Here is a 25633-nt window from a genome sequence, read left to right as displayed (position 1 = left end):
AAAGAGATCATAGATAAACAGACTTGTACGAAAATATTTATAGCTGCGCTTTTTGTGGTGGCAACAAATTGGAAAAGGAGGGTATGTCCTTCAATTGGGGAATGGCTGAACAAACTGTGGTATATGCGGGTGATGGAATACTATTGTGCTAAAAGGAATAATAAACTGGAGAAGTTCCAGGCGAACTGGAGAGACCTCCGGGAACTGATGCAGAGCAAAAGGAGCAGAGCCAGAAGAACATTGTACACAGAGACTGACATTCTGTGGTAAAATCGAATGTAATGGACCTCTGTACCAGCAGCAATACAATGACCCAGGACAATTCTGAGGGATTTATGGTAAAGATGCTACCCACATTCAGAGGAAGGACTGCAGGAGAGGAAACATATAAGAAAAACAACTGCTTGAATGCATGGGTCTGGGTGGACATGATTGGGGGTGTGGACTCGAAACTACCACACCAATGCAACTACCAACAATTTGGAAATTGGTCTTGATCAAGGACACATGACAAAACTAGTGGAAATGCGCATCGGCCATGGGTGGGGGGAGTGTGTGTGTGTGGGGGTGAAGGGGATAAGAGGAGTATGAATCAGGCAACCATGTTAAAAATGTATATTAATAAATGTTAAAAAAAATTAAAAAAAAAATGTGGTGTTTGTGGCTCTCCTGGCCAAAAAGGTTGCAGACCCCTGGTCGAGGGGATCCTTCTCTTTAAGAAAGTTGTTTTCTTGGATAACCCTGCCCCCCCCCCCCCAAAATCTCCCTTCTGTGGCTAAAAGGCAAATTTCTCTTGGGGCTGCTGGAGAGGCAACTCTTAGGAAGTTAGACCATTTCACAATATGGTTTTCTTCTCTAGAGCTTTGTTGCTGTTTAATCATTTAGTCATGTCTGATTCTTTGCAATCCCATTTGGAGTATTCTTGGCAGAGATACTGGAGTAGTTTTCCATTTGTTTCTTTAACTCGTTTTATAGATGAGCAAATTCATTTATATATAGCAAAAAGGGTTAAGTGACTTGACCAGGGTAACACAACTACTGTCTGAGACAGGGTTTGAATTCAAGAAGATGAGTCCTCCTGACTCCATATCTGGCACTTTATCCACGGCACCACTTAGCTGCTCCTTTCAATGGTTGCCACATAGTTAGGGGATTACTTTTCTACTATGCATGGCTGGCGTCAAGGACTCTACAACATCCTGGATCTCTCCTGTAGTCCTCTTGACTCCTGGAGACTAGTATGGAGAACATGGAAGAAGGGGAAAAGGGCCACCACACATATACCTGCTTTACTCCTTGGTCTCAGAAGAAAAATGCAAGAAAGAAAAGAGAGAAGGACCAAGCAGATTTAAATCACTTTCCAAAGAATCCAAGACAACCAATTCATTTTAAAGCAGCCTCCATCAGGAAACCTACACTCCAGGAGGTGACAAGAGAAATACCTGTACTTAAATGTTGTTGTTGGGTATTTTTCAGTCATATCCAGTTCTTCATGACCCTTCATTTGGGGTTTTCTTTGCAAAGATGCCACTCCAGAATGGTTTGCTATTTCCTTCGATAGCTCATTTTACAGAATTTAAGCCCAAACAAGAGATACAGAGCATTGTGGGATATAAAATGGATGATTTTGATTATGTTAAATTAAAAACTTTTTGCACAAACAAAACTAATGAAACAAAGATTAGGAGAAAAGCAAAAATTTGGGGGAAAGTTTTTTATAACAAGTTTTTTTTAATACAGGCCTCATTTTTCAAATACATAGAGAACTGAGTCAAATTTATAAGAATACAAGTCATTCCCCAATTGATAAATAGTCAAAGGATGGAACAGGTGAAGTGGGTAAATAAAGACCGGGGAGATAGTAGAGGGAGAAGGGGAATGATGGAGGAATGCTGGGGTGAGTTGGTTAAGTGCCAAAACACTTAAAACACAAAGGAATCACACCCACTCCCACAAGTAATGGATAGGGCTTGGGGAATGAGTAGTGACAGCACTTGAGGAAATGGAAGTTGAGACTAACTGTCCTTCCTACTCTAGCCAGGGATGAAATTATACTATAGTGGGTCCTCTGGGTTGTGGAGAAGGAAACACAGGAAGTTATAAAAACAGTTTAATGAAGTTAGAGAAAGGGAAATGGGAGAGGTTTTGACTAATCTAACAAAGAAAGCTCAACCAACTGTCAGTTAGAATGGGGAATTGGCTGGCTTCTCTCTAACTCTAGCACAGACAGATAGGCAGTCTGGCTGGAACAGGAGAGGCTGGTAAGGGGCTTTGGAGACAAAGGGATTCTCATGCCACAGGAGATACTGATCCAAGTTGACTCCTTGATGGTAAGGTAATTGGAACAAATCCTTGGTCAGTCAGTAAAATCCACAAGACTAAAGAGAAAGGCACTTTGCAATTGCAGTAGCTTAACCTTTCCTTAGCCTAGGCAGTTGCTTGCTGTTCACACCCAAGATCTCCAAGTTTCAGGTTACAGACAGTTAGCTAGATCACAGTTGCTAAGCTCTTTGTTCCAGCCTTGACAATTCACTCCTACTCCTCCTCTAGCTCCTGCTGCATTCTATATAGAATGTCTATGTCTGCCAACCAAGATCTTGCCTCTAGCTGCCTGTGCATTTCTACATATCTATCTTACCTATCTTTATATTCTATCTTATAAACTTGCCTATAACACAAAAAATCAAAGCTATTGATAGTCATGAAAAAAGGCTCTAAACCATTAATGACTAGAAAAATACAAATTAAAACAATTCTGAGTTACCACCTATCAAAGTAGCCGATATGATAGAGGAGAAAAATTACATATTTGGAGATGTGGAGAAATTGGGACATTAATGGTAGAGTTGGTAGAGTTGTAAATAGATCCAACCATTCTGGAGAGCAAAGAGCTATAAAATTGTGCATCCCCTTTAATCCAGCAATACTGTTACTGGCTTTGTATCCCAAAGAGATATAAAATAAAAAGGAAAATTTCTGTAAAGAAAACTGATGTAAAATTTTTAATAAAATACTAACAAGGAGACTATAGCAATATAATACAAAGATCATACCATGACCACTTGAATTTATACAAAGAATGCAGGGCTGGTTTAATATTAGGAAAAGTTTAAGTGTAATTGACTATATCAATAACACAAACAACAAAAATCATGTCAATAGTTATAGGAAAAGCTTTTGACAAAATACAACATTCATTCCTTTAAAAACACTAGAAATTAGTAGAACCAAGATGGGAGAGAAAAGGTAGAGACTTATCTGATCTCTCCCAAGTTCCCTTCCAAATAACTTCAAAATAATGCCTCAAAATGAATTCTGGTGTGGCAGAACTCATGAAAGCACTAAGTGAAAGAATTCTCCACACAAAGACAATTTAGAAGGCCAATAGGCAGGACAGCTAGGTGGCTCAGTGGATTGAGAGCCAGGCCTAGAGATGAGAGAGCCTGGGCTCAAATCTGGTCTCAGATACTTAGCTGTGTGACCCCAGGCAAGTCATTTAACTCCCATTGCCTAGCCCTTACTGCTCTTCTGTCTTGGAACCAATATAGTATTGACTCTAAGATGGAAGGTAAGGTTTTTTTTTTTATTAATTTTTTTAATTTTTAGAATGAGCTTTGAATGGAACTTAGAGTTCCAAGAGATGGATGAGAAGGGAAAATATTCCAAGCATGACAAGACAGCCTAAAGGCACAGAGATGAGAGATGGAATACCATGTGTGAGGTATAGTAAGGACAATTTGACTGGTGTACAATGGATAAAATAAAATGTGTAATCATTCTGAAAAAGACAGACTTGAACTGGATTATGTGAAGGGCTTTAAATGCTCAATAATAGATAGAGAACCAGGTATAGAAACAGGGGTCCTGGGTTCAAATTTAGCCTCATATACTTCTTAGTTGGGCAAGTCACAATCCCAACTGCCTATCCCTTAGCATTTTTCTATCTTGGAACCAATACTTAGTATCGATTGATTCTAAGACAGTAGGTAAGGGTTTTTAAAAAGAGAGTGTAAAGAAAGAAAAAGACAAGATGAAACCTTCCTTACTTTTTAATTATAGTAACATGGAGATTTGAAAGAAGACAGGTTGTTTGACAAGATATATTTATTACCTTTCTCTCTTAGTTTTGGCCTCCATTCTCTCTACTTCTAAATTGTATCCATTTCCTCATCACTTAAGGTCATGTGGTTCTGAGTTCTCCTAACTTCCAAGTTAGGGTTCTCTTCTGCTCTACCGTCACATCATTGAGGATTGAAAGGGAAAGTCTGGTTCATTTAATGAGGTACAAAAATCTCTATAATCACATTACTACTCGAGGAGAACCTTTGTTTGGAACTTTCAGCTAGGAAGGATGTAGACATGCCCATTTATACTTTTTTGATAGCTCAAGGACATTTCCTGGGACTTGTTGACCTATTCACATCTCATTGATGCCTCAGTGATCATAATTTGATTGATTCTAGGATGGATCTGAATTGTATATCAAATCTATAAAGGGAAGAGACAGACCCACATAAATCTCTTTGGAAATCCAGAAAGAGTCAATACCAGAGAAGTCTGAGCATCATCCCATCTACTCATAAACTGACCACCCATTCCCAATAAGCCCTAGAGATGGTGGCCCATGGAAAGGCAAACCATATGGCCAAGTGCTTGTTTTTGAAACTAGCCTTCTGTTAGTGTTTTAGGTTTCTGAAAATTATGCAAGTGTGATTAAGTGACTAAACCATAATGCAGATACAAGGCTTAGAGTTTGTCTTCTATCAATTTGTTCAGATAGTTCAGGTCCAATGGAAAGATCCTTTCTCTTTCGGAGGGGACACCAAACCATTAGGATAGTGCTATAAGGTCAGGCTTTCATAGGCTCTTAGAGTAGGTTAGACTCACTGAAATGAGAACTAATAGACTACTATGTCTTGCTTTTTTTATTTTTTTTTAAACCCTTAACTTCTGTGTATTGGCTCATAGGTGGAAGAGTGGTAAGGGTGGGCAATGGGGGTCAAGTGACTTGCCCAGGGTCACACAGCTGGGAAGTGTCTGAGGCTGGATTTGAACTTAGGACCTCCCGTCTCTAGGCCTGACTCTCAATCCACTGAGCTACTCAGCTGCCCCTCTTGCTTTGTTTTGCATTTTTTTTTGTGTGAGATAAAATAAAAAGCTGTACCAAATCCAATATTCCCTGTTACCTTGTGTTTTCAAGTCAACTGGTATTCTTTTACTTACCTATGTGGAGTCAAATACAGGAGCTTAATTTTGAGGTTCCCAAAGTTCTCTAGTTGGGAGTGAAACAAACCAGAGATGCATGATTTAGGAGTAGTATCCCAAAATCAAACCCAGTCCATGTAAGCACAAAACTTTCGAATGTTAGACCTTTTAGTTAAATAACTTTGTTAATCAAATTCATAGAGATAGTTTTAAACTTTTATTATTGCATTCAGGCTAAGTGTTGATCTTATGTGTCACTTCCATGAGTATGAAATCAGACAGGGAAAATTCTTTTGTTTGTTCCTAGCTCCCTTTCCCAAGTTATTGATCTTGGGCCATCTATCATAACAACTGCACCCATGAGAATCAAAATTGAAAAGCTTAAGAGACCTAGACTGGTCTGAGACATAAAAACATTTCGATTTTGCATTTCAGACATTTTGCAATTGAGGGAATACTCTCTTTTTCCCTTTTCTTTCCCACCCTAAACCAAGGTCAAAAGCAAGAATTCCTGGACTCTCAATCTCTAGGGAGGCATTTGCCTCATAAACAGGTTGATTCCTCACATGGACCTGGTAGCAGAATGGACCTGAGGTAATATAGAAAGGCTTCTTACAACCCTGATCCCAAAGGATAAGGAAGCAGCAAAATGTTTCCTATGGCCACCGTTCACTAAGGACTAAACCGATGAGCTTTTTTAAAAGTGCCTTAAGTTTGGCAATAGTCTCATGAATTTTTTTGGTAATATTAGGAAAGATGGAACCAAGAAAGGACCGAGGAAGATTCAGTGACAGGGCCTGGAGCTGTCTCTTAGGTGATCAATTCCCTCTGTAGAGTTTAGATTCATCCTCTTCCCAGAATGAAAAGAAAGCAAGGACATTTTCATGAAGATCACAGAGGGCAGATTGGAAGAATTCTCTAAACCTCTTGTGGGAAAGAGGCTACTTAATCTCAGAAGCTCTCTTTATTTTAGTTCCTTAAAAAATCTCCAGCACTATCATCCCACCTTATAACTTCATAGGGAACCAGGAAGAATATCTACTGCATGAATTCAACACCACAGGGAAATTTCCATTCTTTTACAGGAAGTACCACTTGGTGCTACATTCAGAAACAGTTCTGGTCTAAGGATCTTGTCCCATATTACAACTTTTATTCTTTTACATTAACACAAAAACAAATATCCTCTATTTCCTATGGACCAACATACATATAGCATTAGGACATCTATTACAAAGAAAAATATAGAGCATATTAAAAACTTCCTTCTTAGTTCAACTGAAATTTCTTCAGTTTAAAGTTTTTTCCATACTAACCTAAAGGAAGGAAAATTTATTACAACTTAAAACTTCTCAAGAAACAATGTCCTACACTAAATTTTTTTTTTCTAGTTCTAACCCCTCTCTTTTATGAAAGTTTGTAAAAGGTCAATAACAAAATCTAAGGCCATGGAAAATGGAGCAATCAAACTTAGAATGAGAAATAATTTTCTGAAAGATTACTGCTTTCCCCTAAGGCATTAGGGTATTGATCAGAGGAAAGAAGTCCCCTTAATTACTTCAGGTCACTTATGACCAGCTGAGGAAAGAGCTCTTGAGAGGAGTTGTCAACAAGAATGAGTGGTTTTAGAAGGAATATTGTCCAGGGCCTCCCAGAATGATTGTGATTATCATTTTATTAGATAGAGCATACTATAAATGCAAAACTGTGTTTTATCATACTGTGACATTTTCCTTATTCAAGATGCCTTTAAAATTTACTTTAAATTGTATTAAAAAGATGTATGAAGGCATTGAGGGGACTCTACTAGTTATAATATTTCTCTCAAAGAAGCAGTATTTAAGATGCTAATAAAAATTGTTTCTTGACTACAGTAATATTTAGATAGGGAAGTATAGTAAAAACCTTTCAGTTTCTCTCAAAATATTAAAAAAGTACATCTTTAACCTAAAATATTTTCCAGACTTGTGCCATTCAGAAGATGAATTAGATCAAGAACAAAAGGCCTTTCTTAGGGAGACTAGATTAACAGAAGAAACCAAATTTGGGACAAAAATACCACTGTTCATTGCTTTTCTCCATTCCCTGAAATAGCTGGCCCAGCAATACCCTCTTCTTCATTCAGAAAGGATTAAGAAATTGATTCATAGGGAGATCCATTCAGTTCTTAAGGGAAGTGGTCAAGAAAGAATTTGAGAACTTCCTGTTGATGATTAAATAGCTTGTTTTTGAACAAGAATATTAACAACTATATTTTTAACATATTATGATATTTTCTTTGTTTAAGACCCTACAAATGTTATCTCAAAATGTCTTGAATTAGGGACATGTTTGAGAACATGTTTAGGGGTGGAGTGGAGAACTATGTCAGTTTGGATATTTTTATAAACTAGAAATGCTTATACATTAAACTTAAATTAATAATTTTCTTGGATAGATGTGCCTAAAATGCAGAACACTATATTAATATTTTTTAACACAAACATGAAGCTGCAGGCAAAAAGTTTATCTTTAATGAAATTTGGTCTCAATATACCTCCTCTGGGATTAACCAAAGTATAAATCTTCCATTGAAAATTTCTATATTCCTTACATTCAGGTTACTTTCTAGTGTGAATTCTCTGGTGTTGAATAAGGCCTGACCTATGCCTAAATGTTTTCCTACATTCATTACATTCATAGGGTTTCTCTCCAGTGTGAATTCTCTGATGCTGAGTAAGGGCTGAGCTCTGATTGAAAGCTTTCCCACATTCATTACATGCATAGGGATTTTCTCCTGTGTGTATTCTCTGATGCCTAATAAGCACTGAGATCTGACTAAAAGATTTTCCACATTCATTACATTCATATGGTTTCTCCCCACTATGAATTCTCTGATGTCTAATAAGCTTTGAACTCTGGCTGAAAGCCTTCCCACATTCATTACATTCATAAGGTTTCTCTCCAGTATGAATTCTCCGATGCTGAATAAGATCTGAGCTACCCCTGAAGGCTTTACCACATTCATTACATCCATAAGGTTTCTCTCCAGTGTGAATCCTTTGATGCTGAACAAGGTGTGAGCTCCACCTGAAGGCTTTTCCACATTCATGACATTCATAGAATTTCCTTCCATTGTGAATTCTCTGATGTTGAATAAGGGCTGAATTTTGTTTGAAGGTTTGGTCACATGTATCACATCTTTGAAGCCTTTCTCTTTGATGTATAACATGAGTTGAGCCTAAACTACAGCTTTTTTCACACTCTTTCTGTTCAAAATCTCTTTTGACTGAGGGGATAATGCTGTGAGTGACTGTCACTTGCATGAAATCTTGCTCCTGCAAATCAGAACCATTCAGTCTTTCCCCTATAGGACTTCTAGGATGTTTTTCTAAGGTGCCTTCACATTCATAGACATTTTTGTAATCAAGTCCTTGGGTTCTGCATTTTTTGGGTATTTCTGATGTTGCCCTCAGTAATTCTACTTCAGATATTTTCTGTTTATGAGCTGGCCACTTTTTCTTATTCTCACTCTGATAACCTGAAATAATAAATAGAAAATGCCAGATGTTATTTGTTTCCTGTATTGTAGAAAAAAAATTCTGTTCTCAGTGTAATCTCATTTTGAGATTAGTATCACCTGGGAATAATAAAAAGAGGTAATTTTGTAATAATAATAATAATAGAGGAATAGCACTCTAGACCTCAAACTATTATAAAGCAACAATCACCAAAACCATCTGGTATTGGTTAAAAAATAGGTAAATCAATAATCAGAAACATAATTCAATAACTTGGTGGTGAATAAACCAAAAAACCTAAAATATTTAGGAAAGAACTCCCTATTTGATAAAAGGTGCTAGGAAAACTAGGAAATAATATGGCAGAAAACAGACTTAGATTAATGCCTTTCAATCTCTTCCAAAGAAGATTCTAAATGGACATGCAACATTCATATTAGAGATCATATAAAAAAAAAGTCAGAAAAGAAGCAGATTGTACACCTTTCACAGGAATACATAGTAGATGTATTCTTAACTAAACAAGGAATGGAGGCAACTATAGAAGATAAAATAGAGAAATTGATTACATGAAAATGAAAAGCTTCCATACAAACAAAATTAATGCACCTAGGAAAAGAAGTGGCAAATGGAAGAAAAAAAAAGTTTTATCAAATTTTTCTGATAAAGTTTAGTTTCTAAGATATATAAAATATATATACATACATATCACCAAATACCATTCCTTAAAAGATAGCAAATAGTTCTTGAAAGTATTGTGAATTGTTAATGATCATAAGAAAGAATGCTTCAAATCATTAATAAGAGAACTGCAAATGGGGAAGGAGGTAAGCAGTAAAAAAAGAATTATAGAATCCTTGACTTAAAAAAGATCTCAAAAGATCATTTGATCTAGTCTTTTGCCTTAAGTAAATGAATACCTAAATAAATTTGAAGACATTTTTAAAAAATTTGTTGAGTTATCCAAAGATTAAGATTCCACAAACAGCTCTCCCTAAAGGACATGAAGGATATATTTTTCTCCTCTAAAACCCTTCTGTCTTGGTATCAATTCTAAGACAGAAGAGCAGCAAGGGCTAGGCCATAGGGTTAAGGTCACAAAGGTAGGAAGTGTCTGAGATCACATTTGAACCCAGGTCCTCTTCATTCCAGGCTTGGTACTCGGTGCTATTGAGCTGTCCCACTCCTTACTATTCTTAAAAGTTCTCCCAGAGTTTGGCATTATGTCCTCTATACAGTAGGCACTGTATATTTGCTGGGTCATATCTTATAATACAGCTGCAAACTTATGGATGATTTGTTCCTAGTATTTATCTTTGCATATTTCATTGTTAAAATTCAGGAATTTCCAGAATCATCCTCTTGTCCTCCATGACATTTAAAAAAAATATTAGAAATTCTGCAGAATTTGTTAAATATCCTAGAATTCATGTTAAATATATTCAGGTTTTAAAAATACTCTTTATTTCTCTTCCCATTTTAGTATTAATATTAGTTTTTCAGCACAGCTAATTAAAACATGTAGTACCAATGACAGTAAGGCAAGGTTTAATGCACATATAAATCAGGTAGCACTGAACATCTAACTCCAGGTTTATTGAAAATATAAGCTGTTCATCCCATAGATGATGGAGAATGAAAATATAAAACAACCAGCAAAAACCTATTCCTAATACTGGAAAAGCAAGAGGCTACTGGTAGTGCCTTATTGTTCATTAGTTTTTTAGTTATGTCCAACTCTTCGTGACCCCATTTGGGGTTTTCTTGGTAAAAATACTAGTAGTTTGCTATTTCCAGCTCATTTTAAAGATGAGTAATGGAGGCAAACAAAATTAAGTGGCTTGTCCAGGGTCACAGAGATAGGCAATTTTTGAGGCCAGATTTGAACTCAGGAAGATAAATCTTCCTGTCCAGATTGCCCCACTTAGCTACCCCAATAATGCATTAGCAGTATTATATATCAAAGATGGCCTATTTTTAGTTTGGTTTTTCATCCTTTGGTTTATCACATTTCAGTGAACTATTCACATCTGGAAAGCCTCTCATAATAATTGTCACAGTTCTATAGTATTTTAAGGGTTGCAAAGCATTTTACATATATCAGTTTCATTTGATCCTCCCTAAACAACCCCATGAGGGTTATTATAAGCATTATTAGCTACATTTTACAGATCATGAAACTCAAGCTCAGAAAGATGAAGTAATGTGGTCAGAGCCAGTAAGTGTCAGAGGGGGATCTGAACTCACTTCTTTTTGTATTCCCAAGCATGGTGTTCCTTCCATTATACTCTGCTTTCTTTCTACCCTATTATCATCCTTCATTAAGATCCCCTCCCTTTATTTTTCCTCTCTGTTAGAGATCTTTTGATTAACGTATTTAGAGGAGATTATTTGACTATAACCTTATACAGGAGACAAGTCTTATATGGGAGTCAAGCTTACCTAATCCTTCAGGAACAGCTTTTTAATTAGCCACTTGTTCTTATTTTTTTTTTGGACTTTATTTTACTATTAGTGTCCTTAAAACATTCTGCTTTTTAAAAGTTCATGATTTTTATCTTACTTCCCTTAGAATTTTGGAGAACCTTGTTTTTAACCATTTAACAATCATTCCTCTCCAAGTTTTCTACCTACCCCAATTAATCCTCCCTAATGGCAAGAATAAAATCAGTATCTTCTCTAGTTGATTCTCCTACACTAAGCCAGTATCTCGAACACAATTCTAAAATTTGCTTGCATATCTGCCCGAGAAACAAACCACTGGATCATACTTTTCCCAGTAGTGAAAGACTACCACTACTACCAGAACCTAGTGTGAAGCTAATTACCAAAGGCAGTTTTTACCCATCTTTTTCATCTGGTTTGAAGGGCTAATGGGTAACTGATGGCGATCATTTTGTTGCCCTTGTTTTTTATCTCTTTTCCCTTTAACCCAAATAAGTTGTTGGCCTCCTTCAGAATCCTGAGTCTCACATGTGCGCATGCATGTGTATGTGTGTGTGTATATACACATACATACCTTTATTTCTGATATATAATACAATAATGCTTCCTACTTTCTCTCATATTTCCTAAATGACTTTTGCCTTTCTAGTCTAACTCTTCAGTCATAAATTCTATCATTTCTAAAAAAGAAACAAAAGAGGAGACAAGGAGGTGAATGAACAGAAATAAATGGAGTGGAAGAAGAGAAACACAGGGTAATAAATGGAGTAGATATCAATAAATCTTTTTTGTTTGTTTTGTTTTTAAACCCTTAACTTCTGTGTATTGGCTCTTAGGTGGAAGAGTGGTAAGGGTAGTGTAAGAAAAGATAAGTAATGGGGTCACCAGGGATATTAAAAATCAACTATGGGGTTGTGGGAACACTCTCTGGGGTGTAAGAGAGACTAAAACTGAAAACTGAAGTCTTGTACAGCTACACCACTCCCAACTGAAAAAATAACAGCCAACTGTCACTCTGGCCAGAGGCCTTGAATTAACTGACAAGGTAACAAGGTGAAATTGGGTTTTAATTAGAAACAACTAAAAGGAGGGATAGGAATGACTATTCTAAAATCTTAACACCTAATAACAAAACCCAAAGGGACAGGGAAGGACTTATTCAACTACACTAATCTAAGCTATCTAACTAACAGGGCCCAAGGAGCTATACTGGAGTCTCTGGGTTTCTGCCTCAAACCTGGAACCTGCCAGGCTTGAGTATAGCTGGGGTTTGTGGCTTTGGGATTTCTCACTGCAATCCACTGATGATCTCTGGATGCCAGGAGCTAAAGATGTCTCAGGAACCAGGTAGAAAGGGGTTTGCTTGAAGCACTGTCTGCCAGAACTCAAACTACACCTCTTCTATTGGCTCTGTAGATCTTGTCCTTTACTTGATGCCACACCACACAGGATCCCAAGGGAAAACAGGATGCAAAGTGTCCTTTGCTCTGAGATCTCCCAGGCTGGCAACAGTTTTTGCCTACCACTAATGGAGTCCACACACAGAACACAGATAGGCTTCCTCCTCCTTCATTCCAACCTGGAATTCCCAGCTCCAGCTCCTTCCTGCTAGGTACTTCCTAATCAATATATAATCAATACCTAATAACTAGCTAATCTAATCTTATTCATAACAGTTGGCAATGGGGGTCAAGTGACTTGCCCAGGGTCACACAGCTGGGAAGTGTCTGATGCCAGATTTGAACCTAGGACCTCCCATCTCTAGGCCTGACTCAATCCACTGAGCTACCCAGCTGCCCCCGATATCAATAAATCTTGATGAGAAAATGAAGAGCCACTGAAAAACAAGTTTGAAAAAGGAATAAATTTCATCCTATCGACTGTAACAAGTCTCAACTCCCCCGTCTGGCCTATGTCTGACAGTTGCTAGCTCAAAAGGACCACATATTTCTAAATATTAAGAAGGAGGACAGGTAGCAAATTAGAAACAATAACAGAAAAGCAAAAAGAGCTCCTGGACAAAAAGAGTGAAAACTCTGACACACTAATGCTGCTAATTATATTCTTCTCCTTCTTTGTTCTTCCCAGATAGAATGCCATTCCTTACCATTTTGTAGTTGATAAGACTCCTTAGATTCACACTTGAACTGGGTTTCAATGGGTTGCATATTCTGTGATTCCTTCGATGTTCTCAGGGGTGTCATTTCCTTCCAGACCACTCCTAGTTCACGTCCATGGTTCCGAACCTGGAAACAATTAGGTTCTACTTGGTTTTAGTTGGATTAATTATGGGAAGTGAAACTAAAACCTCTTATAATAGAATGTAGGGAACATATAACCAAAAGCAAGAGGATAGAAAAAAGACATAAGAGTATTTTTTCCTAAGGTATGGTATGGGAACAGGACAGGGAGAAAACCAACTTAGGGATTAATAACTTTAGTTATGTGTACTATAGACTTAAAATGAATAATCCTCTGCCATGAAGATATGCTCTTGTTCTGGTACAGGGAGCCAAGACCTTGCTTTCTTAGTTTTCTTTTTAAAAAGTTTTATTTATTTATTTTTTTGTTTCTTATGCCAGTCATTCCCCAATAATCACTTCTTCTATTCCTTTCCCTTCCAACAGTGAACAAAGAAAAAACAGGTAAGTAAAATTGATAGACAAAAGAAACTCATCTGATGATATAAGCAACACTCCAGAACAATACCCAGTGTTCCACCTTTCTTCCAAAAAGAATAAAGTGCATTTCATTCTCTAATGTTTTGTGACCTTGCTTTCTCACAAAAGATCACATCAATTCTCTTCCTACCTGCTGGCCTGGTTCATCAAGTTCTTTCTCTAAGTCTTCCAGCACATTCACTGCCTCTTCTCCACTCCCTGGACAACGCTCCTGCACCCAAGTCTGAAGTTCCTCAGGCAGTATAGTCAGGAACTGTTCCAGAACTAATAGCTCTAAAATTTGTTCCTTTGTGTGCATCTCTGGCCTCAGCCATTGACGGCAGAGTTCCCGGAGTCTACTAAGAGCCTCACGAGGCCCAGGGGTATAGTGGTAGGCAAACTGTCTAAAACGTTGACGGAAGATCTCCTGAGAGGGGGAATTATTTCCTTGTAAGCAGGATTCTTGTTCCCAAGCATTATCCTCCTCATCTTCTACCTTCACTATACAAAGCCCCTCTTGTTCTTGCAGAGGAAGAGTTCTACTATATTCTGATGACATCCTGTGTTGAAATAAGTTAGAAGAAATGTCACTCCAACTGGGGCCCAGGTATTAAGAAGAGATGATCTCCAAGGGACTTTCTAAGGTATAAGAAATGAATATTAGTGTTCAGAAAAATGAACAGCTAAATCAGAAAATGTCGTTTTATTACTTTTCTTCACTTAGGATTCTTGCAGGTTTCCTAGAGAGATCTGCAACTTCCAAAGGTAGCTTCATAAGCAGGACACATAATATCTATATTTTGCCATGATAGCCCCAACAGATCTCAAAAGTGTCTTGATTCTAGACCTTTTCACAGGCATGAGTGTTCAGTCTGGCTTCTTAGGTGCCAATTTCCTTCCCAATATAAATTTTAAAAATTGGAATTCTTGTTTATGAATCAGTTTCCCAGTATCTCTTTCATAAGTGGGTAAAATAATAATTTAATATCTAAGTCTGTCACACTGAGTACACACTGAGCTCTTTAAAAAGGCTACCTAAGACATAATCAACCACCAAGGCTATAATTTGTAATGATCCCACTCATTTTCACTACTATGCATTTAAAGGGAAAGAGTAGACAGCACACACATCTCACAGGTAAGAAACCTGATGCCACAAGGACTAAATGACTGAACCTATGATTTCATTATCATTAGAATGGAGAACTACGAGATGAGGGAACTCCTTCTACCAATGAAGGTAAAAGGTTGCCTAGGCAACAAGAGGTGGTCATTTGTCCAGGGTGACAAAGACAGTCAGAAGTGTGATTTGAAGCTAGGTCTTCCTGGCTTCCACTATGCCAGGATGCCTCTTAAATTGTGGTTGAGTCATTTCAGTAGTCTGATTCTTCATTACCCTACTTAGGGTTTTCTTGACAAAGATATATGGTTTGCCATTTCCTTCTCTGGCTCATTTTGCAGATGAGTAAACTTGAAGCAAACAGTGTTAAGTGATTTGCCCAAGGTCACCCAGCTAGTAAATATCTGAGGCCAGATTTGAACTTGGGAAGATGAGGTTTCCTGACACCAGACCCAGCACACTATCCACTGCAACACCTAGCTGCCCTGCTTCTCAAATTATACATGCTCAAAACATAATTTATCCTTCTCCCAAAGCCAACTTTTCCCTTCTATTATCTGTCCCTTTCAATTTAACTAGTTAAGTGCAAAACTTTGATGTTAACTAAACTTGCCTTCCATGAAATCCTCTACTTGGAGGATATCTTTCCTCCAAAACCCTTGTTTCAATTAATAAATCCAGTTGATTTAGAATATCATTTTTATCTGCCCTTCCTTCATATTCCCACTCCCACCATCTTAGTAATGGACGTAATATATCGGTCCAGTTATTTGGTTTTTTTCTGGGTTCAGGGAAAGCACATTCACCAAAAATCCAACTGGATGTCCCATTGATACATATCCAAAACTGACCTCATTATTTTTCTGCCTGAACCTTCCCTTTTCCCAACTTCCTTATTACTCTATTGAATACACCACTCTCAGGGGCAGCTGGGTGGCTCGGTGGATTGAGAACCAGGCCTAGAGACAGGAGGTCCTAGGTTCAAATTTGGCCTCAGACACTTCCTAGCTGTGTGACCCTAGGCAAGTCACTTGACCCCCATTGCCCAGCCCTTACCACTCTTCTGCCTTGGAACCAATACAGAGTATTCATTCCAAGATGGAAGGTAAGGGTTTTAAAAAACAAACAAACAAATAAATAAAAATACACCACTATCCTCCTAGTCATACAGGCTCACAATCTAGGTGTTATCCCTGACTCCTTACCATCTCTCGCCTCCCAAATCCAATCTGTTACCTAAGTAAATTGATTTTATCTTTGTAACAATTCTTATATATGTCCTTTTTTTCTCATGTGAAACTGCCACCACCCTGGTGCAAGCCTTCATTACCTTATACCTTGACCACTGCTATAGCCTAATGGTCAGTCTCCCTACAAGTCTCTCCTATTTCCAGGTGAACCTCCATTCAGCTATCATAGTGATCTTTCTAAACTGCAAGTCTGACCATGTCACTCCCTTTATAATAAACTCTAGTGGCTTATTTATTACTTAGAGGATCAAATATAAAATCCTCCTTTTGGCATTTAAAGTCCTTTATAACTTGCTCTTCCACTGCTCACTTTTCAAATATTTTACACCTTATAATCCTCTGGGATCTAGTGACCCTGAACTCTTGTTGTTTTTCTCACAAAACATTCCATCTCCTAACTGTGGGCATTTTTATTTGCTATCCCCCATGCATAGAATGACCTCCTTTCTCATTCCTGCCTCCTAGGTTCTGGCCTCAGACACTAATTTTGTGACCTGAGCAAGTCGCTTAACCTCTATTTGCTTCAGTTTTCTCATGTGTAAAATAGAGATAATAATAATAGCACCTATGTAAGGATCAAATGAAATAACAATTGTAAAGCACCTGTATTCATGTTCAGTTGTGTCTGAATCTTCATGATTCCTGTATCATATGGTCCATGGGATTTTCTTAGCAAAGATACTGGAGTGTTATGCCATTTCCTTTTCCAGTAGATTAAGGGGTCATACATCTAATGTGTCTGAGGCCACATTTGAGTTCAGGTCTTCCTGACTCTAGGCTTAGGGCTCTATTTATTTAGCCACCTAGATGCCTCTACCTAGTACATACTAGGTGCCTTATATATTATTGTTATTAAACAGGAAGCCTTTTTCTGAACTCCCCTTAATTCCAGTGATTTGTTGTTTACTATTTATCCTGGATAGAGCTTTATTGTACATAGTTGTTTGCGTGTTGTCTCCCCCTTTAGATTGTGGAGATCCTCGAGGGCAGGGATCGTGTTTTGCTTTTCTTTGCATCACCAGGCTTAGCACTGTGCATGGCATACAATGCTGAGGGGCCCTGTCACCATTCCTGAACTGCTCTGTTTCCCCTCAAATAATCAGGGGATATACGCTGTGCTGGAGATCAAGACAAAAATGTAATGTCCCTGCCTTCAAGAAGCTTATATTTTATTGGCAGTTTTTATATTTTATGGCAATAGGTTTCTTGTTTCTAAGATGCTTTCAAATAAAAAAAGTTGATCTGCTGTAAATGAGATAGATGAGATGTGTGTGGGAAACTGGGTAATGACTAGCTGATTCCTTCGCAGAGAGAACTTGCTTTCAAAGCAACGTGCTTCAGAGACCCTTTTCTTTCCTTTGTGGGACACGGGAAGGCAAGATGTCCTTAATGGCCTCTCGCCAGGGATGACTGCAAGATCTTGTCCCTTACAGAGTTCTTCCCTCGCTCCCAAATCTTTCTCCCCCCGCCCAGCCAAACAGTGCGAGGAATGACGTCATACGCAAAGGCTGTTACCATGGTCACCGTGGAACACCTCCTCCCCCACCAACCCTTAACTTCACATTAAAAGTAGGAATCCAAGCCCATCCCCGGGTTTTCCTTGCCGGCCAGGATGGCCGCCCTGACCGGAGGCGAGGGCGGGGTGGGCTGTGGAGACCAATAGCCAGGACCACTGGGTCCGCTAACATGGACTCACCTCACAAGCTTTATCGATTCCGCGCAGTCGCTTCCAGTACTGGGACAGGAGCCGTGAGCACGTCTGCAAGCTTTGAAAAGTAGTGCGCTTGCGCCAAACTCTCTGGACTACATTTCCCAGAGGCCTCCGGGCTTCCAAAACTCAGTTTCTCCTAAACTAGTCTCAGTGAATTTAGAGAACTTAACCTCCTTAGTTAATTAATAATCTAATTCCTTGCTTTCCAGCTCTTGCGTGCATCCTTACCCCTAAGTCCGCAGGATAATACTGAGCATGTGCAGGGAGTCTAATTGATCATAAGAGGAGGAGCAAATACTAGAGCCATGGCAACCACTTCAGTGTCTTCTCTCTCCCATTCCATCTATCTCTTCTCCTCTCCTTGGATTCTTTCTCGTCATCCCCCTGTGTCTTGTCAATAAAATGGGAGGTATGCTTGGGGCTGTGATAATGTGAAAGAGCTTTGAAAAGTATAAAGCGGTCTAAAAGAATGGAAGAATATTAACATTTGTTAACATTAGTAATTTTTTGGTTAACATGATAAATTGGAAACTCCAGTCAGGTTTATAACTGTTGGGACAGAAAAATCAGATAGCAAAAATTATCACTGAACCCTTCCACAAGCAAACAGTGGTTCCTTCTCTAGAATCCTGTAACATTTTTTTTCTGTCCATTCATATGATACAGGATCATTGTAGATGGAATTTATTTAGAGATGGACTGAACTTTAGAAATCATCTACTCCCACTTCCCCATTTTATAGATAGAAAACCTAGGCCCAGAGATTAAATGACTTACATGAAGTCACACAGTAAGTAGAAGGGCTGAAATTTGAACCCAGGTCATCTGACTCCAAATTCAGGGAATTTTCTTTACTATGCCATGATGCCTTTCTATTTTGTATTTGTCCTACCCTACTTGAGTATTAAGATCATTGAGGAAAAACCCATGTAATACATTTTTGTATTCTCCCACAACACTTGGACTGGCGCCTAGCAGTTGTTGAATGACTTTACATGTCTGTATCCAGGAACACAAAATACAGTAACATTTATTCATGCTTCCCAGAGATGAATACATACACCATATATATTTACTTGCAGTCACATACATGCATATACTATATGTATATGTGTAAGAAATGTATGCATTGCTTAAAATGAATCCAAAATAAAACTGGACCTCAAAATAGGCAGATAGAAAAGGGAAGTTAAAATTTCAGTGGTAGGAAATCTGCAGTTACCACTGACAGAAGCCAGATTTAGGAATTCAAAATGTAGAGTCTAGATAGAGAAAGATCAATCTCTATAGTCAAATGAAATTGGTAAATAAAATTAAATTGGCAAAGAAGTTAGTGGAGCAGGTAGGAGGTACAGTGAATAGAACACAGGGCTTAGAATCAGGAAGACTCATGTGCACAATTTGAAATCTAGCCTCTGTATGACTTCAGGCAAGTCACTTAACCCTTTTTGCTTCATTTTCTCATCTGTAAAATAAGCTGAAGAACAAAATGGCAAATTACTCTAGTATCTTGGCCAAGAAAACCTAAAAATGAGGTCATAGAGAGTTGAATATGACTGAACAACCATACCCAACAAAGAAATTAGTAGTTTAAGTGCTATTGTTTGAAGGTACAGGAAGGCCATTTGTTATATTGATTATAATTCTGTCATCACAAGAAGTTAATTGGAGTTCTTCACCAGCTTCTTTGAAAACTCAAATTCTCCTGGGCAAGTGTATATGGAAAAACAACATATTTAGTTTACATTGAGGATTAGAGACTCATCACATCTTCCCTGGTCCAGTGAGGACTTGGTCTGCCTAATTCAAGACTCTCCCCACTCTACTTCATCCCCCCAATAGCTGTGAAAGAAATAGTCTTAAAGCAGAGGTCTGGCCATGTCATTTTACTGCTCTGAAAACTTCCATGACTCCTCCTTGCTCTATGATAAAATACAAACTTTTGTCTTTAAAGTCATTCAACAACTGGCTCCAGCCTACATTTTCAGACTTGTTAAAAATTATTTCCTTTTATGTACTCCATGGTCCAGAAAAACTGACCTACTTGTTCTTTTTTGCACACAATATTCCACTTCCTGTCTCTATGCTTTTCCTAGGCTGTCCTCTGTAGCCTATCAATTTTACCTTCATAATCTCTCTTCTCTGACAATGCCATCACCCTGATACAGCCCTTCCTCACTTCATGCCTGTTCTATTGCAATAATCTGCTGGTTGGCTTCCCTATCTCAAGTCTCTCTCCACTCAGCTGTCAAATGAATCTACCTAAATCAAAGGTTCAATTATGTTATCTCCTATTCTAGTGATGGAGAATCTATGGCACAGGTGCCAAAGATGGCACAAAGAGCTCTCTCTGTGGACAAGTGCACCACCCTCCACAGACTTTGTTATGAGAAAGCCAGAGGGACTTGGGGTGGAGCTGTTCCCCTACCTGCCTCCATGCACCTGAGGACATTCCTCACTTCCCTCACTCCTCTGCACAGCAGCCCAATGGTAGTGTTCCTCCTTCTTCTGTCCGGGGTAAGGTGCTGGGGGCGGTGCTCACATGCTGTGTGAGGATGACTCAGAAGGCAACCTGTTGAGTCTGTGGTGAAGTTGATTCTCATGTTGGGGGAGCAAAGCTCACAGCATGGCACATAGCTAGAGAAGGGCAGAGATGGAGGAAAGCAGAGTGCTCTGGCCACTCTCCTTTCCTTCTCCACACATGCCTCTCATTTGCCCAGCAGCCCAATGGGAGCGCTTCCTCCCTCCCCTGTCTAGGGTGTGTGTGAAAGGGGAACACTTGGTTGGGGGGAGGCTGGCATGGCACTAGATCTGAGGGGGTAGGATGGGGGCGAGGCCACATTCTGTCTCTAAAAGGTTTACCATTACTGCCCTATTCAATTAACCCTAGATACTCCTTAGCTTCATCTAGGATCAAATATAAACTTCTCTATTTGGCATTCAAATTCCTTTATAACTTGATCCTCTCCTACCCTTCCAATCTTCTTATATTCCCCTCTATGATCCAGTGACACTGACCTCCTTGCTGTTCTTTAAACCAGATACTCCTCTCTCCTGCCTGGGCAGTCTGGCTGACTGTCCCCCAGATATGGCAGGCTATTTGTTCTCATCTTGTCTCCTGACTTCAAGTCCCAAATAAAATCTGTCCTTCTACAAGAAACTTTTTCCTGATCCTCCCTAATGCTAGTATCTCTCCTGGATAGATTATCTCCATTTGATCTGTGTTACTTGGAATTCAGGGGGTCCCATTTAAAAGTATTTTACAAACTTCTTGTGGACATGTGGGGGACTTTGAGACTACATTTTCCGTGATACAACAGGTTTCCTGTTTTGGATGTGATGATGTCCTGAACACAAAGCCCGGCTTTAAGTATTGGCCAACGAGGCTTGAGGCTCGCTCTTCCTAGGAAGCGGCCAAAGAAAATAGAAGGTATAAACTGGGGGGTGGGGGGACAGTTTGAAGAGATCTTAGCCAGGCACATGGTCCGAATTTATTCTATCAACATGGGCCTAAATAAAATGTTAGTTTTCCTCATAATATCAGCCTTTATCATTTTTAATCCTTACAGATCCTTTATCTAATTTATTCATAGTTGTTTGCATTAGCACATTATAGTTGAAAGTAGCTTTGGCAACCATCTAGTCTAGCTTTCTCATTTTAATGATGACAAAACTGGAGCCCAGCGAGAATAAGTAATTTGCCTCAAACTTGCAGAGCCTAGACTAGAGACAAGAGTCTCTGTCTGCCAGGTTGGCATTCTATTTCACCAGTTTGAGAGTATACATATATGTGTGTACTTAAAAACCTATGTTAATCGTCATACTTAAAAAACATTTTAAAATAAAGAACATAAAACTTTTACTCAGTAAATACAACAGATTAAAAAACAAAGACTTAGATTCCAAGTTATGACCAGTTAAGGGAAAGAGAAAGCAATATGAGATCTATAAAGGAAGAAAGGCACATTAAACCCCCACAAAAATTTTTTTTGTAAAAGCTATCAGATTTTATTAAAATCAAAATACAACAAAATGTATAACACGACTGTTCAATTTGGGAATCTAGCCCACTGTTAGTTTTCACATTTCTATTAAAAAAATCTAAAGTATTAGTGGCATTTTGCATAAAAAAATTCTTAGTTTTACCTATGTATCTTTCAGTATCATATTACCTGGATCTCATTTTCTATAATGATTTTTGCAAGTTCTATACATCCAACTCTCCCAAACACCTAAATCTTTGCTTCTTCACTGGACCTCCAATGCTTTTTTGTGACCCAATGTTCTGTGTATTTGAACACTTGTCTGTGTGTGATGCTTTTTCTGATCATTTCCAAAAAATAACAGTCTGTAGGGTCCAGTCAGAATATCAGGGATACGCAACCATGCCTCAGTTCTGACCCATTCTAAAAACTTTCAACTCATCATCTTGGCCCAGATACTGTTCCCAAAACCTGAAAACTTGTGCTTGAATTCATTTCACCACCTGGCACCCAAGTTACTTCACCTCAAAGTATCATCTCCTAGGGTAAACTGTCTTTAACCCCCTGTCTTAAACACCCTGGCTCACCTCTCAAATTCCTTGCTTAAATTCATCTCTTATCAACTAAATTCACCATCTCTACTTGATTGAACTTTCCATCCTAAAAGAACCTATCTCTCTGATTTCAGCCCTTCCCCCTAAGTTAGCCCAAGCTTACTTTAATTACCTCAAAAGTTGTGCACCTGTGCACACAGTCCCTGCCTAGTTTCAAAGACCATTGTCTGACTTCAACTCCCTTCTAACTTCATAACAAGAACATAAATCTAAAATATTATGTTCTTTCTGAATTCAATTCTTGCCCCCCAAAATCATCTGTCTTCTCCACACCTCACATTCCCCACCAGTTCTATACTCTCTCCCATATGACCTTCCGATAGAAATTCATACCTAAATTCACCTTCATTTCCCTACTATAACATAAAATCTTTCCAAAATCTTATCTTCATCCCTGTATTACATAACTACACATACATACATAAACACATATACCTTACTTTCACTTTTGGACCTTTGTTTCTTAGCTCTTCCCAGTACCTTAAGCCAAAAAGGAACCACAGAGCTAAAATCCACAATGACAGGTCAATAATAGAAATGGGACTAACAGTTACACATCATAACTTTGTTCTTTATAAACATCATTCAAATAATTAGTTTTTCTATGCAAATAATTGGCTTTTCAGTGGCTAGAATCTCAAAGAACTCTGTTTAAATCAAATATGCTCCAAGTTTGTACAACTTTTCACACTACCAAGATCAGAGTTAAAATGCCTCCATCTTCAACCTATATTAGATATTCAAACTCTCACCCAATCTCCTACTTTGGCTGGTGAAAATTTGGATTCTGATTGTTTCAGTATTTTGGATGCCTGGGTAGGCAAACTTCCATGGGTCTCAGTATGCTTCCTTTTCATTGTATGAGTCCCACAGCAAAAACTGCATGTGACTTTGGGCCTACATCCTTCTACCTCATCTTAGGAGGATATGTCACAGATTGCATGGACATCCCTGTTAACACAGTATATACTGAGGCCTAGTCCATTCTTTTTCACAAACCACACAGGATGAAAAATTTAAGCTTCCCTAAGGAGGAGGAGTGAATTCAGCTACTTTAGGAGTTGTTATATTAGTGTCCTCTTCCACATCACTACTGTCAGTTCTAGTCTCATTAACTTTCAGAATACTTTCTGGTGTTTTTTCTGGCTGTTCTAAATAACCTTCCATGTTCAGATGGACAATGTCTTCAGCTAAGCTAGAAGCAGAGAGACCAACTTTGTTTTCCTAGTCAAACACAACTTCACATGGCGTATTCTGTGTGTTTCTGTGAAAAGGTCAATTTTTCATCATTTAAATGAACCAAAGATCTTCAGACCAGCTCAAAGAGTTATTCATTTGCATCCAAGACATCATCATACTCTTAACATCCTCCTTATTTTGGGTTAGAATTTTAGTTTAGTTTGTAATGCACAAATACCAAAATATTGTTAATTTTGGCTTTGTGCAAAGGAGGGAACTGTTGTGAGGAGGATTACTTGGTTATTATTTAGGAGACCTAACAGGAAGGGCTTGAGAATTCCAAATGGAATGGGGAAGCAGGAAGTGTGCCTCTCTCTGAGACGGACTCCACGGTGGTTAGGACAAGTTGCAACTGACCCTAGGAGACCTCAGATTTCCAGAGATCCTGAAGGAAAACTGACATCAACTTGTGGGAGATTTTGGTAGAGACTATTAATCCCAACCTGAGTTGCAGGTTAACTTGGGCTGGATTAGCTCCCAGAATCTACCCACCTGGAAGAGTACTGCTAGTGGTCCTGGAGGAGCTGGAACTTCGCTGGAGTGTGTCAGGACTCTGCTGTGAGGATACCCACTTCAGTCCTGCTATTCTCTGGCCCCTGCCTTGCTTAGGTCTCAGTTGAGTGTAGATAAGTCCCTCCCCTGACCCTGTGGTTTGCCCTTAGTCTGAAAGTGTAGAAACTCCTATTCCCATCCTTTACCATAGTTCCCTTAATTAAATTTGTTATAAAAATCTTGTTATGTGCTTGCTAGTTTCCATAGGCCCTTGTCTAGGTGGTGCAGAGTGACAGGGCCTAACTGCCACTTCTGTTAACAGACGATATATCCTTATGTAAGAGGGAGATTTTTAGGTATTTTATAAATATATACTTAAAGTGTGGCCTCCAGGAATCAACAATTCAGATTGATTCCATAATTAAAATAGACCCAAGTCAGCATCCAGTTTAAGGTAGTTTATTTACAATTAGGAAGGTAAATGTAAGTAATTAGAGAGAGGGAGAGGCTGGTCCAGGCCTAGAGAGGCCTGGATGGAGAGAGAAGGTTAAAAGGCTAATTAAACTAGGTTACAAGCCACAAGACTTTAGAAATCAGAGAGGCTATAAGCCTACTTAAGACAGAGTTTGGAACCGCCAAGGTAGGCCAAGGAAGTCAGCCTAACTTACCCAAGGTAGGCCAAGGAAGTCAGCCTAACTTACCCAAGGTAGGCCAAGGAAGTCAGCCTAACTTACCCACGTGACAATTCAGAGTAGAAGCATTCTGAGGTCTCAGCCAGGCACCTTCAGCACCATGTCCAAAGCTGGAACTCCTGAACTCCTTCTACTCCTCAACTCACTTTACCAGGTTGTAACCTGTATTTTAAAGAGATAGCGTCTCTTGTCATTTCCTGTGGGCCACCTCTAATTCAAGTGGACCAATGGCAGCCTCTACACTGATTTTGGACTGCCCAAAGGGCAGTCCCTTGTTCTTGATTTGATACTTATTGTCACGTGTGGCTAACTATTTCCACTCCCCTTTTTTTTTAGGGAGGTGGGGATGATAATAATCTAGATTGTCATGTGTGATTAAATTATCTCCACTCCCCCTGAGGGAGGTGGGGATGATATAATCTAGATGCCTAGGGTAAGTAGATTTTTGACTATGAATGGGCTAGAGTTAATTTCATTTACACACTTAGCAGTTAGACCCAGTCTCCCTACCTTGTTTGGTCCCTCCTGTCATTCCAGTCTCCCTAGTACCCTTCTGGACCCACTTTTTTTTTTTTTTTCTTGTCAGCCAATGGTTTTATTCTCTCATGCCACTACCTTGACCCCACCCCCTTCAATAGTTTTTTTTTTTTTTAACATTTATTAATATACATTTTTAACATGGTTGCCTGATTCATACTCCTCTTATCCCCTTCACCCCCCCC

General features: G+C 38.8%; 1 protein-coding gene across 1 annotated transcript in view; it reads right to left on the bottom strand.

Moving 5' to 3' along the window:
* The window catches only part of LOC123246301 (zinc finger protein 397-like), a 73464-nt gene extending 59095 nt beyond the window's left edge, over positions 1-14369 (bottom strand). The window contains exons 1-3 of the mRNA XM_044675218.1: positions 13962-14369; positions 13258-13396; positions 7849-8725 (exon numbers count right to left, since the gene is read on the bottom strand). Coding sequence (XP_044531153.1) covers positions 7849-8725; positions 13258-13396; positions 13962-14369 — 1424 coding nt within the window. The remainder of the gene's footprint in view (positions 1-7848; positions 8726-13257; positions 13397-13961) is intronic.
* Between the last annotated feature and the right edge of the window lie 11264 nt (positions 14370-25633).

This window comes from Gracilinanus agilis, chromosome 4, assembly GCF_016433145.1.
Source record: "Gracilinanus agilis isolate LMUSP501 chromosome 4, AgileGrace, whole genome shotgun sequence".
Taxonomy (NCBI): Eukaryota; Metazoa; Chordata; class Mammalia; order Didelphimorphia; family Didelphidae; genus Gracilinanus; species Gracilinanus agilis.
The sequence above is the reverse complement of the archived record's forward strand: the minus strand, read 5'-3'. Positions and strand labels throughout refer to the sequence as shown.